The sequence below is a fragment of the Moschus berezovskii genome, chromosome 4 (genome assembly GCF_049115385.1).
Source record: "Moschus berezovskii isolate FMDL1 chromosome 4, NW_MosBer_1.0, whole genome shotgun sequence".
NCBI classification, from domain to species: domain Eukaryota; kingdom Metazoa; phylum Chordata; class Mammalia; order Artiodactyla; family Moschidae; genus Moschus; species Moschus berezovskii.
In genome coordinates this window covers 995,011-1,007,923 of record NC_142463.1, presented here as the reverse complement: position 1 = coordinate 1,007,923, position 12,913 = coordinate 995,011, and the positions used below count along the sequence as shown (strand labels likewise).

General features: G+C 61.9%; 1 protein-coding gene across 1 annotated transcript; it reads right to left on the bottom strand.

Annotated features, from left to right (window-relative positions):
• Positions 1-749: 749 nt before the first annotated feature.
• On the bottom strand, positions 750-11,511 carry LOC129541608 (aquaporin-12-like). Its single transcript, XM_088834814.1, is given in 6 exon segments — positions 750-966; positions 1,179-1,386; positions 7,177-7,375; positions 8,487-8,734; positions 9,794-9,910; positions 10,905-11,511. Coding segments are annotated over 6 exon segments (1,596 nt in total).
• Between the last annotated feature and the right edge of the window lie 1,402 nt (positions 11,512-12,913).

Here is a 12,913-nt window from a genome sequence, read left to right as displayed (position 1 = left end):
CTGAAGTGGGGCACCGCCTTGGAAGACAACCTTGAGCTGCAAGTGACCCAGGAGGTCCAGACCCTCCCCGCCCCAGCGCACTCTGTGTGCGCTGAAAAGCATCCCGGCACTGCCGGTCCAGCCACCCTCCCCAGCTGGTGCCGCCCTCTGCCCTCAGCCACAGAGGCCCAGTTCTGACTCTGGGAGGATGTGTGCTGCTGGCTGTGGGCACCTCCCCTCACAGAGGCCCAGGGACAGACGAGGCCCGGAGCTCAGGCTGGTGGCACATTCACTGGAGGAGGGCGGGCTCATTGGCCTGCTCTGTCCTCACCCCTGCCTCTGAGGTCCCCAGAGTCACCTTTCAGGGCTGGTCCCCTTGGGGAATCAGGTGCTGGAGGCCAGGCCTTCCCACCAGGTCCAGAGACCACTGCCCCCTGGAGGCAACGCTGGGGCTCAGGAGGCAGTGGGGGGCTGGGTGTCAGACCACAGAGCTGCCGTCCGTGCAGGGAGCTGGCTAGAGCCTCTTGACCAGCTCCGAGGCTGCATCCTGAGGGTGGACACAAGCCCCTGGAGCTGACTTGTTTATCAGCATGTACAGATAAAACCTGCCCTGTGCCTGGCACTGGACCCTGAAATGTGCACCCAGAGCCTCAGAGGGCTGCACTCTGGGGTCCCCCACGGATGAATGGAAAGGAGAGAGGCTGGGAAGTGGGTCATATAAGATGGCAGGGCTGAGAAGCGGCTGCTCTGAAGGTGGGGAAGGGTGTGCATCAGAGGGGCGGGAGGCGCCCTGCACGTGGGCCCTGCCGTGCGCTGCAGGCTAGACGCTGGATGAGGGTCAGGACAGGGAGCCGCTCTGGGGGGTCCAGAGGGGACATGACCAAGGCCAGGGTGGCACGGGGGGCGTCAGGACAGCAGTGGCAGGTGTGGGCCAGGATGGGGACTCCGAACGTGACAAGGGGTGACGACGGGACTCCGAGGGACACTCTAGCGGAGAGTGGCTAAGGAGGAAGCAAGAGGGCCTCCAACAGAGAGGGTGCTCGGGTTCCGGTGTGGAGGCGTGTGAGAAGGAAGCAGGGAGACGCGGCAGCAAGTAGGCGGATGCAGCTGTGATCCTGTCAGCAGGCGGGTGCTCTCTGGAGAACCGGGCGGGCTGCCCGAGGGGTCACGCCGTGTCCTGTCTCAAGGACACCCCTGACCCAGCCCCGCCTCGCACTGCGCCTCGCACGCGAGGGCGGAGGCCGGGGCCACTGTGCTCGGCGCTGCACAGCTTGCTGCGCCCGGCCCGGTGTCCGGCATGTGGCAGGGACAGGCTGGACAGGCCAGCCCTAGAGGACCGGCAAGGTCGGAGCCCCGGGGCGGCGGCGCGAGGGCCTCGCGAGCCGCCCACTTCGCCCCGCCTCTGCGCTAGTCCCACCCAGGAGCGGGCCCCACCCCTTAGGCCCCGCCCAGGAATAAGCCCCGCCCCTAGGATCCCACCCAGGAGCAGACCCCGCCCCTTAGGCCACGCCCAGGATTAGGCCCCGCCCCAGAGCTTCTTTCCCGGGAGGTTCTCTCTCGGTGGGGCTGGGGTTGATTGGTCCCACCCTCCCCTCCGCAGAGACATTCAGGCTCCAGAAGAAGGGGGCGGCTCCGCGCTGGCGGGGAGGGGGCGGAGGCCCGGGCTTGGCCTCCCAGCGCACCTGCCTCTCACCACGCAGCTGTGTCCAGCTGTGATTGAAGTTTCAGTTAATTTACGGAGGGAATGTGAATTCTCACTGTGACCCAGCACAGGGTGAAAGCATCCTGCTCGGCAGAGGCCCAGCCAGGGCACACGGGCAGCTCAGGTCGGGGGTCGGGGGGTCGTCCCACCTGCCCGGGTCCTGGGTGCAGGACTGCCCCGTCTGGGAGGGGGACTGTTAAAACACCAAGCGGGGTGGCTTCCAAACGGCAGGTCCCGAGGCAGGAAGTGGACCTCCGGGTACCCGCCTGGTCCAGGTGCCAGCACGGCTGCTTCGTGGTTCACAGACCACTGTCTGCTGCTGGGTCCTCCCAGGTGGAAGGGATGCGGGAGCCCCCTAGCACCTCTTTCCCAAGGGCACCCATCCCTCTCCTGAGGGCTCCGCACTTGTGACCTCGTCACCTCCTGAGATCATCACATCCAGCTGGGCTAGGCTAGGATTCCAACTCTGGAAGTTTGGACACAGACACTGTGACCAGAGCAAGGGATCTGACTGAGGTGATGGCCCAGCGTGCGCCCAGGACCTGGTCAGCATCACTGGTGCTGGCGTCCGTTAGGAGCTTCTAAGCCCCCGCGTGAGGACCACTCTGATCGTGAGTTGCCCCTTCCTGCCTTCTCCAGAGACGTGTCCCTCAGGAGAAACAAACCTGCGACCTGGGCCCCTGCCCTCCCAGGAGCAGGAGCGCCTGTCCGTCCTTTCCTCTCCCACCACCTCTGACTGTTACCCTTCAGCGGCCCTGTCCCCAGCCTGCCATGGCCCAGCGTGCCAGGGCCTGCAGGCACCGACCTCCCTGTACAGTCGCCCGCTGTCCCACAGTGCAGAGAATGATCCTGTGTTCCGGCTGCCTGGCTTCCTCCTGGGCCGCAGTGTTCCCGCCTGTATCCTGGGATCCTCGGGTCCAGGGTGACCCCTAACATTACATAGAGGTGAGCTCCAGGCTCATTCGAGTATTGAACCCATACCCTCGGAGTCTGGTCTTATTTCCCAGCTAGATTCCCACCCCTGGAGACCACAGGGGCCCAGAGGCTGGGGAGCTGCCCCATCCCTGGCAGGGCCTGCAGGAGCCTGAGTTGTATCCCCACCTTTGGGGCATGGCTGGGACTCCTGAGAGTGACTCCCTGGCTGGGAATGATGGGGGTCAGGGTGGCCTTCCTCAGGCACTGCTTTTCAGACATGAAACTCTGAGGACCCCCCTTCAAGCAGAGGGTAGGGAAGGGCCTGTCCTGTCTGCACTCTTCCCCTGAACGACTCGGCAGTGGCTTTCAGCTTTCCTCCTATCTCGTTCCCTGGACTTGCTGCACGGCCCTGTAGGTCCAGACACTGCTGGCCTCGGTCCCTCTATTTGTGACCTAATATCATTGCCAGTGGGCTTCCCAGGTGGAGCTAGTGGCAAAGAACCTGTCTGCCAATGCTGAAGAACTTCTCCAGCATCACAGTTGAAAAGCATCAATTCCTTGGCACTCAGCCTTCTTTATGGTCCAACTCTCACATCCATACATGACCACTGGAAAAAACATAGCTTTGACTAGACGGACCTTTGTTGGCAAAGTGATGTCTCTGCTTTATAATACACTGTCTAGGTGTGTCATAGATTTTCTTTCAAGGAACAAGCGTCTTCTGAGTTCATGGCTGCGGTCACCATCTGCAGTGATTTTGGAGCCCAGGAAAGAAAGTCTGTCATTGTTTTCATTGTTTCTCCATCTATTTTCCGTGAAGTGATGGGACTGGATGCCATGATCTTAGTTTTCTGAATGTTGAGTTTTAAGCCAACTCTCCTCTTTCATTACCCTAAGAATTATAATTCTATCAGGTCTGCATTTGAGATGTCATTTGATCACTTAAATGACAGCAATAAAGCCGAAAGAGAAAAACATCAAAATGATTTTAGAAGACAGAATTCTTGCTGTGGGCCTGCATTATTTTATTGCCCTTGTTTGCAACAAGATACTGTAATTACTCTTCCCACAAATGGAATAATACTGAAGCACTTACCTCCTGAGAGAAAATCAAAACTCCTTTAGTGGAGAAAAGCATGTGTCTTGGCCCTGAATCTTCAGAAGCTTGCCCTGCATTTCCAACAGCTGTGGGTGACACCCCAACAGAAGCGAGCGCTAGCCTAGAGGAGGCAGGAAGGCAAGAGCTGATGAGACTGGGGTGAGAGTTTGGACGAAGATTGTCAAGTGTGAACAGACTTCATGGGCAGTGTTTGCACGTGCTGTGGCTGAACGTATTCTGGGAAGACGTTCTGTGTGTGACTGGGGGTGAGTCCCCTACCTAATCCTGTACAACAGGAGGCCTGGAAACGCACCCTTCAGCTGATGTTGATGGAACATTCCAAATGGGGTGGGTGAGGTGGTCCAGCCCACAGACGTCATTAATATGAAGGCATATAGGATGCCTGATGGACAAAAGGGATCTCCAGGTTCACTATGTCCCGTGAGAGGCTGGAGCGCAGGAAGGATAAATTGAACTATAGAGCGACAGGAACGATTCCCCTCTGTGGAGCCCAGGAAGAACCTTAGGGCAGAAGTCAGTGAGCGCCCCACAGTGGTCACCGCTGGGGTGCTGGACTGGAGCATTTCCGTTGGAGAGGGCTGGCCCACTAGCCGGCATCAGGTTTGACGGAGACCCCTCCCCAACCCAGAGACACAGAGTAATTACGGAACATCCCATGTGATGCCACAGACCCTCCAGTGGGGAGGTCAGTGACCAGAGGAGTTCCTGAATGAGATGGGAATTTTATTTACCTATTTATACAGGTGCATGCTCCCGAGGTATGTCCATGAACAGGACAGGTGCGTTCTCCCATGTATGTTCATGAACTGGACAGGTGCGTCTCCCAGGTACATCCATCAACAGGATAGGTGTGTCTCCCGGGTATGTCCATGAACAGGACAGGTGCAGGGGACTCTGCAGGGTAAGGTGACCCCCCAGGCTCACGGCGTGAGTGGGCATGGGGGCTCTGCAGCCACGCAGAGATGGCCAAGTCCAGACACGGCCTCCTGCACCCGGACGGCTGAGGGCAGGCTCCCCAGGGGAGGACCCTACAAGGCTGACAAGTCAGACCGACATCCCCTAGCCCCACAGACTGCAAACGGGTCCCGCCAGGAGCGGACGCTGACTCTGGCCTCGGCCTGTGGGTCTGGTGGGAGACGCAAGCGCTCAGCTCTACACACACACATCCGCTCTTTCTCAGCTTCTTCTCCCATTTAGGTTATCTCAGAATATGGAGAAGGCAATGGCACCCCACTCCAGTGCTCTTGCCTGGGAAATCCCATGGACGGCGGAGCCTGGTGGGCTGCAGTCCATGGGGTCGCTAAGAGTTGGACATGACTGCGACTTCACTTTCACTTTTCACTTTCATGTACTGGAGAAGGAAATGGCAACCCACTCCAGTGTTCTTGTCTGGAGAATCCCAGGGACGGGGGTGCCTGGTGGGCTGCCGTCTATGGGGTCGCACAGAGTCGGACACGACTGAAGCGACGTGGCGGCAGCACAGAATGTGGAGTAGAGCTCCCCGAGCTCGACGGCAGGGCCTTCTTGTCGTCTCTTTTATGCACAGCAGTGTGAGAACGTTAACCCCAAGCCCCAACCCCTCCCCTTCGGTGACCTGACGTTTGTCTTCTGCGAGGAGTTTGCTGCTGTTGCTGCCCAGCCTGTCCCAGTCTCAGCCACTGAGGAGCCGTGTCGGCTGCGTGGTTGTCTTCCCGACACACTCCCGCCAGTGCGGGTGTGTTTTGGGGGGAGGGCGGGAGGAGGATGCTCCAGGGTCACCCCGAGCCTCTCCAGCCTCAGCTCCAGAAGCAGCTGTTTCTCCTAGAAATGCTGGAGGAACCAGCTCCAGGGGCTGCAGCGCTGCTGGGGTGGGGCTGCTCTGGGGTCTTCTCTGCAGACACAGACTCCTCCCCAGAGGACCCCTCTGTCGCGGCAGCTGGCACGGGTGAGGGGTGGGCCGGGGTGAGGGAGGGGGCAGCGGTCCAAAGACGAGAGCCCCTTCTGGAGCCAACCTGGATGCGGGGCCATGGCGTCTGCAGCCCAGGAAGCCACAGGTGGAGGAAGGGAGGCCCCACCCACCAGAGCGCCCCCCAGCAGAGCCGTCCAAGAGCCCCTCCCAACACCACCCTGATCACTCCCTGCCTTCAGAGAGAAAGGGGTGCAGAGATGTCCCAGGGCTGCCCCTGGGAGCTCAGGGGAGGCCGGCCCCTCTCACCTGTAGCCAGGTGATGGGCGGATTCTTTACTATCTGACCCCAAGGGAAGCCCTACTACTACCATACAGCAGCCTGCGTTAGCTGTGTACCTAGGCTAGCTTTGTTGGGCTTAGAACCTGCTTGCAGTAGGGGACTTACTATACTTCATTCACAAGAGATTTTGATTGATTGTCCAATTTTCCTGTCTCCCTTTCCTGCAAATTAATTAGTGAATTAAAATGTATACATTTGGCAACTTCATCTTCCATTAATCGAGCTGAAAGCAGTTTCAGTCACTCTGAACAAACATAGGATTGCGATCATTTCTGATGATTTTCAACTCCGAGAAGGATCTTTCTGCTGATGGAACCATTGCTGGGACTGTTCAGAGTGTGAATAGGCTGTGAGAGGATGGGGATACTTTCTAATTGTTTTGAAATCTAAGTTCTAGGACATTTAGAGCTGATGATTGTTTCAGAAGAGAAGACTCTGGAGAAGACTCTTGAGAGTCCCTTGGACAGCAAGGTGATCAAATCAGTCCATCCTAAAGGAAGCCAACCCTGAATATTCATTGGAAGGACTGATGTTGAGGCTGAAGTTCCAATACCTTGGCCACTTGATGCAAAGAGCAAATTCATTGGAAAAGACCCTGATGCTGGGGAAGATTGAGGGCAGGAGGAGAAGAGGACAACAGAGGATGAGATGGCTGGATGGCATCACTGATTCAGTGGACATGAGTTTGGGCAAACTCAGGGAGATGGTGAAAGATGGGGAAGCCTGGCATGCTGCAGTCTATTGAGTCGTAAAGAGTTGGACACAGCTTCGTGACTGAACAGAAATTCTTTCAGAGCAATTCTCCTGAAGAGATGTAACCCTTCATGCAGATTAGTTTTGTGAAAGTTTGAATTTAAATGTAAGTCTTTGCAGTGTCACTTTCATATTTCCTATAGTGTTTGGAGACCATGAAGAAACTGATCCGTGATTTGCATGTAGTTTCAGGTAGCTCTTTGTGAACTCTTGTCATTCTATCTTCAATTTTATTGAAACGTGAATTTTAAGTGGCCGTCCGTGTAGTAACTAGTTCACCGAAGCTTCATATGAACGTTGTGTTCCTTTCTGTGTAATATCACGTTCCTTAAATTTAATTTTTGTTCCCAAGCCTGTGGATTTTGGTTTGCAATGTGGACGTTTTTCAAAAGAGATTCTAAACTCCTGGAATAATTCTAATAACCCACTGCTGTCATGTATTGCAGCGCCCACGTTTGTGCTTTTCTTGAACCCACTCACTGAACAGGTCCCTGTCTGAGTGCCTGGGGCCCCTGTCCTGGAAGCCCTTGTGCAGGGGCTGTAGGGCCTTTCTGTGGGGACAGCTGAGCGGCTGCCCCAGCGGTCCTGGTGCTGCCAGCGAGGACCCCTCTGTCTGCCCAGGGGGACAACCTCTCACCCCTGCGGCTGCTGCAATGACCGTCCTCCCAGTGCTGACCCCCTGGGGGACGGGGCACCAGGAACCCCCTGGGGAGGCGCCCCATCACACCACCACCCCTGCATCTCTCTAGAAGCTGCTCTCTCCCGGGGGGGACCTTCAGAGACCCAGGCCCGCTGCCCATCCCAGGCGGCCACTGCAGGGTGGAGAGGAGACCGGAGCCCCCAGAGAGCAGCCTTGCTGCCCAGGCGGGTGGGGGTGGGTCTTGAAGGGGGGCAGCCATAGGAAGGGGGGGATTCTCCCTTCTCTGCCCCCTGCACCAGAAGCTGGTGCAGGCAGGCACTGCCTCCACGCAGCATCCCCTCGGTGTGTGGGCTCACCCAGGGCCTCTGCTTGGCTTCTTCCTCTTGTCCTGAGGAGAGGGTGGGGCCCTGGGCTGCGGTCCTGACCAGCCTCGCTCTCTGGACAGGGCTGCAGGAATCCCCAGCTGAGGGGCTGTGTTCTCTGGGGGTGGGAGATTCCAGGTGAGCTCTGGTCTTTGGTGAGAAAATGGCTGGGGGCTCCTCCCAGCCTGGGGGAACCCGGGGTCTGCAGTGATGGCCCCGCTGTGTGTGCCTGGCCATGAGGGCCTTCAGGGCGGCAGGGTGCTGGGGGATGGTGGGGATGGGTGTCCCATGTCCCCTACAGCCGCGGGCTCCAGCCACCACCCTGACCATCCCCAGCAGGTCCTGGTGTGGGAGCCACTGGGCTGTGTCCAGGCCGGCCAGTCACTGGCAGTGGGACAGTCCACCCGTGGTCTCCTCAAGGCCGGGTGTGCTCACCCTGGACCGTGGCCTCTCCTCCTAGGTCTTACCTTTGATTCTGGCTGGGAAAGATTGAGGGCAGGAAGAGAAGGGGACGACAGGGGAAGAGACGGTTCGGCGGCATCACCGACTCAATGGACACGGGTTCGGGTGGACTCCGGGAGTTGGTGATGGACAGGGAGGCCTGGCGTGCTGCGGTCCATGGGGTCACGGAGAGTCGGGCGTGACTGAGCAACAGCTGTGGCGACGGGGCACCAGGGAGCCCCTGCCTCACCCTGCCCGCCCTGCGCGGGCCCGGGGACACGGCAGGTCTCATGGACGGTTTATTGACGTGGTTTCTGGGGAGAAGGGGCTGGAGGTCTGTCCCCCACCCTCAGCTCAGGGAGCCCCTGGGTCCAGCCACGGTCGGGACGGAGCCCTCGCGGCTGGAACTCAGTGGCTGCCCCCTGCTACCGGGGCTCCCGTCCTCTGCTCCCCTCTTCAGGCGTCTGGCTGCCTCGAGGCCCCGGGACAGGCCTCCCTCTGGGGACCCGGTACTTGCTCTTCTGACTGTAGAGCAGGTTCCTCTGGAAAAGGCGAGGGAGGTGGCCGTGATACAGCAGGACAGCCAGGAGCATGCCTGCGGGAGAGCGAGGGTCACACGGAGGCCAGGGGCTCCCAGGGCCCGAGCCCGCCCAACACTGTGCCCCACACCCTCTGCGGTCAGGGGCCTGCAGATGGGTCTCGCCCCGGCTCGGCTCCTGCCGGCGTCCGCTCCCCTGGGGGCCAGCCCCCGGAGGTCTGTGGGGACAGGGAGCCGTGTGCCCTTCCCCCCGGGGCCGCCTCCCGACACTAGCGTGTCGTCCACGGGGTGGCGAGCGTGGAGGTGAGACCGAGGGGCTGGGGGTGGGGCCTGGCCGACCCCTCGCCCCCAGGTTCTGCCCGGAGCTTCGGGAGCGGGGGACCCTGGACCCACACCTGGCCGCCTCTCGTCCCCTGAGGGTGGGAGGCCCCCTGCCTGAACCGAGCCGGCATGTGCACATGCGTCCTGGCCCCCCGCCTCCACCCCTCACAGCCCCCAAGGGGGTCCTGATGGCTCCAGTGTCACCATGGCGGCTCTGGGGTCAGAGGCTGGACCGGTGCCCCCGATCTCACAGCAGGACTTCACCTGAACTAGGGTCTTGGCGGGTGTAAGATGAGGCCTCCCTGGAGCGGAGTGGACCCCAACCCCATGTGACTGGTGTCCTTCTCGGGGGACATGCAGTGGACAGGGAGGACTGGCTGGGATGGGACCGATGCGCCCGCAAGTCCCAGATGCCCAGGGGGGCGGGGAGGCTGCAGCCACAGAGAGAGCGAGGCCCGGCGCCCGGCTTCCTGCGCCCACCTAGGGACGGGTGAGCGGCCCCGCTGTCCCCAGCCTTCGCTTTGCTGTGGTTCCCAGGCTGGCTGAGAGCTCCGAAGGACAGCCCCACCCCGTCCAGCTGGCGCCCGCGTGGGTTGGGGCCAAAATGCTCTATTCCAAATGTCCGTGTCTCTAGCTTCCCTGCGAGGACCCCCCCGGGGACCCTGGGGGAGGCCCCTGGAGCAGCCCCTGCCTCAACCCCGGCCAGCAAGCTGGACACCCTGTGGGCCACCCCTGTTCCCAGAGGACAGCCTGGGCCAGCCTGCCCTCACCCCCGGGACTGCTGGCGCCCCTCACCTGTCAGAGGTCCCAGCCAGTACACCTGGATGTACTCCAGCAGGCTGTGCCCTGAGCAGTGGAAGGTGACCGAGGCGGCCAACGCGGGGTTCAGGAAGGCGGACGTCAGGGGCCCAGCTGCGGGGAAGAGCAGACATCCGTCCTGGCCTACCTGCGCCGCCTTCCCGCCGGACCCACTGCCCATCCCGCAGACTGGCCTCCTGGGAGGCCTGGGGGCTAGGGGGAGTGTGGCCCAGCTCCACCCGCCTGTGCACGGGATACCGGGAGGTGGGCTGCCCAGAGGTCAGCGGTCAGGCAGCAGCCGGACAGGAGGGTCTCCCGACCTCTCACCCCTGTGTGGACTCGGCTCCCCAGCCCTTTTCTGCACACCTCACGCCCGCGGGAGGGCATCGTAGCGACAAAGAGATGGGGAGACACAGGGGGAGAGACGGGGACAGCGAGGAGGAGACGGACGTGGCCGAACAAAGAAGCTGCAGCGGAGAGGGGCGTGGCGCCCGCGGGGCCACACGCGGCAGCGCCAGCCTTCCCCAGCCCCTGGCCCTCCGACAGGACCGGAGGGCAGGGGCCCCCTGCGCAGGGCCAGAGCCGGGCCTGCACCTGGGGGAAGCCAGGGCGGCTTCCATGGGGGCTCAGGGACCCACACGAGCTTGGTCAGGAGGCTCGGCAGGGGTCGGTGGGCGGGGCAGACCCCAGACCGGGGAGGAGGGAGGAGGGGAGAGGCTGGGGGGCTGCCTCGCAGTGACAGGTGGGCCCAGCAGGCAGTGGGCATGGGGTGAGGAGGAAACAGCAGCCCTGGGCCTCCAGGAGGGGTGGCCGAGAGCCTGGGCCCTGAAGAAGCAGCAGTCCCCCTCCCCAGCCCCCCCACCCCGTCTGCCTCAGGCGTCAGCCTCCCGGGATGAACAGGAACAGCTCAGGGTGCAGACAGACCCAGCCGGGAAGGACTGCCCCACTGGGGTCAGGTCCCTGCCCAGTGTGTTGAGTCCTGCCTAGCTGGCCACCACCGCCCAGCAGGTGCCCAGGCAGTGACCACCCCAGGCCCCGTGGCCCCATGCCGACCTGCAGCCCCTCTCCTGGACGGCCACGCAGCCCCAGGGTGGCTGGCCGGTCTCACCTGTGCTGGCCGCGGCGGTGAGCAGCAGGGCCACGGCCGGCGCCCTGTGGACGGCGCGGCTGCCCTGGAGGCGGAGGAGCGCCAGGTGCAGCAGGAAGGCACAGGAGCCCTCGAGCAGGGCACCATGGGGCACGGCTGTGCGCAGCGCCGAGCTGCAGTGCGGGTCCATGAGGCTCTGTAGCACATGCAGGTCGCTGAGCCCCCAGGCCCAGTAGAGCCGCGTCAGGGTGCCAGCCACCTGCACGCCCAGTGCCTGCGCTGCCAGCTCCAGCAGCGTGCCGGGCAGAGAGGCCTCGGCCAGAAGGAAACGCTGCAGGGACACCGTGGGGTTGGCCGAGGCCCCGTCCAGGGTGGCCCCGTGCACCAGGAGCAGTAGGAAGACCAGGGTCAGCAGCAGGTCGGGGCCGAAGCCCCCCACCCAGGGCCCGAGCTCCACCAGCATCCGCATCTCCAGGCAGCAGGCCCCCAGCTGGGCTGCGCCCGCTGCCTCCCGGGCAAAGTGGGCGTAGGAGCCCCCGGGGAGCAGGGCCTTGGCCGCCCTCCTGGCCGCCTGGCAGAGGGCGAAGGTGGCGAGGAAGAAGCAGAGGGACACATTCAGACCGGCCATCGGGCTGGAGGCTCCGGCAGGACGGGCTGGCGGGCGCCTGGGCTGACGTGTCGGGCGGGGCCGGGGCCGTGGGAGCCTCACACCTGCGCCGCCCCAGTGCCTCCTGGCCCGCCCCTCAGTCGGGTGTCCTCCGGGGACACACGGCCCCCTCAGCCACTCCGGTCGCTGCTCCTCAAAGCCGCTGGGGCTCTGTGACTCAGCCTGGGCCCCTGGCTCCACCGGGCAGCTCCTGGCGGGCGCCTGTGCCTGTCTCCGCCCGGGGAAGGGTCTCCGGGCACCAGTTCCCTCAGGAGGACAGCTGTGTGCTGGGCCAGGAGCCCCGCACAGGGAGCAGGGGGCGCCCTGGCGGATCCGCACTGGGCACCTTGGAAGCTGAGCCTGCAGAGACAGATCCACCTCACCTCATACAGTAAGTCCCCTACACGCGAACAGGTTCCGTTCCGAGAGCGTTAGTGAGTCCACACAATGGCTACACAGCTCTGTATTGCGATAGGCTTAACATACTCTACTCAAATATACAGTCTATATATACACACCATACAGTCCAGGAAATTCTCCAGGCCAGAACACTGCGGTGGGCAGCCTTCCCCTTCTCCAGCGGATCTTCCCGACCCAGGAATTGAACTGGGGTCTCCTGCATTGCAGGTGGACTCTTCACCAACAGAGCTATCAGGGCAGCCCTTCATAATACTCTTCACACAAATAATACATAAAAACAAATAAACAAAAACATGTTCAACCTTACAGTACACACAGTACCTTGAAAAGAACAGTAGTACGTACCAACAGCTGGCACACGGGCTGGCACCCAGCGGATGGCACTCAGGGGCTGGCACACGGGCTGGCACACAGCGGATGGTACTCAGGGGCTGGCACATGGGCTGGCACCCAGTGGATGGCACTCAGGGGCTGGCACATGGGCTGGCACACAGCGGATGGCACTCAGGGGCTGGCACACGGGCTGGCACACAGCGGATGACACTCAGGGGCTGGCACACGGGCTGGCACACAGCGGATGGCACTCAGGGGCTGGCACATGGGCTGGCACACAGTGGATGGCACTCAGGGGCTGGCACACGGGCTGGCACCCAGCGGATGGCACTCAGGGGCTGGCACACGGGCTGGCACCCAGCGGATGGCACTCAGGGGCTGGCACACGGGCTGGCACCCAGCGGATGGCACTCAGGGGCTGGCACACAGCGGATGGCACTCAGGGGCTGGCACATGGGCTGGCACACAGCGGATGGCACTCAGGGGCTGGCACACGGGCTGGCACACAGCGGATGGCACACGGGCTGGCACACAGCAGCTGGCACATGGGCTGGCACACAGGGGCTGGCACACGGGCTGGCATGCAGTGAACAGCAAGAAGCATTCCTGACTGGAGGAGAGGGAGGAGGGG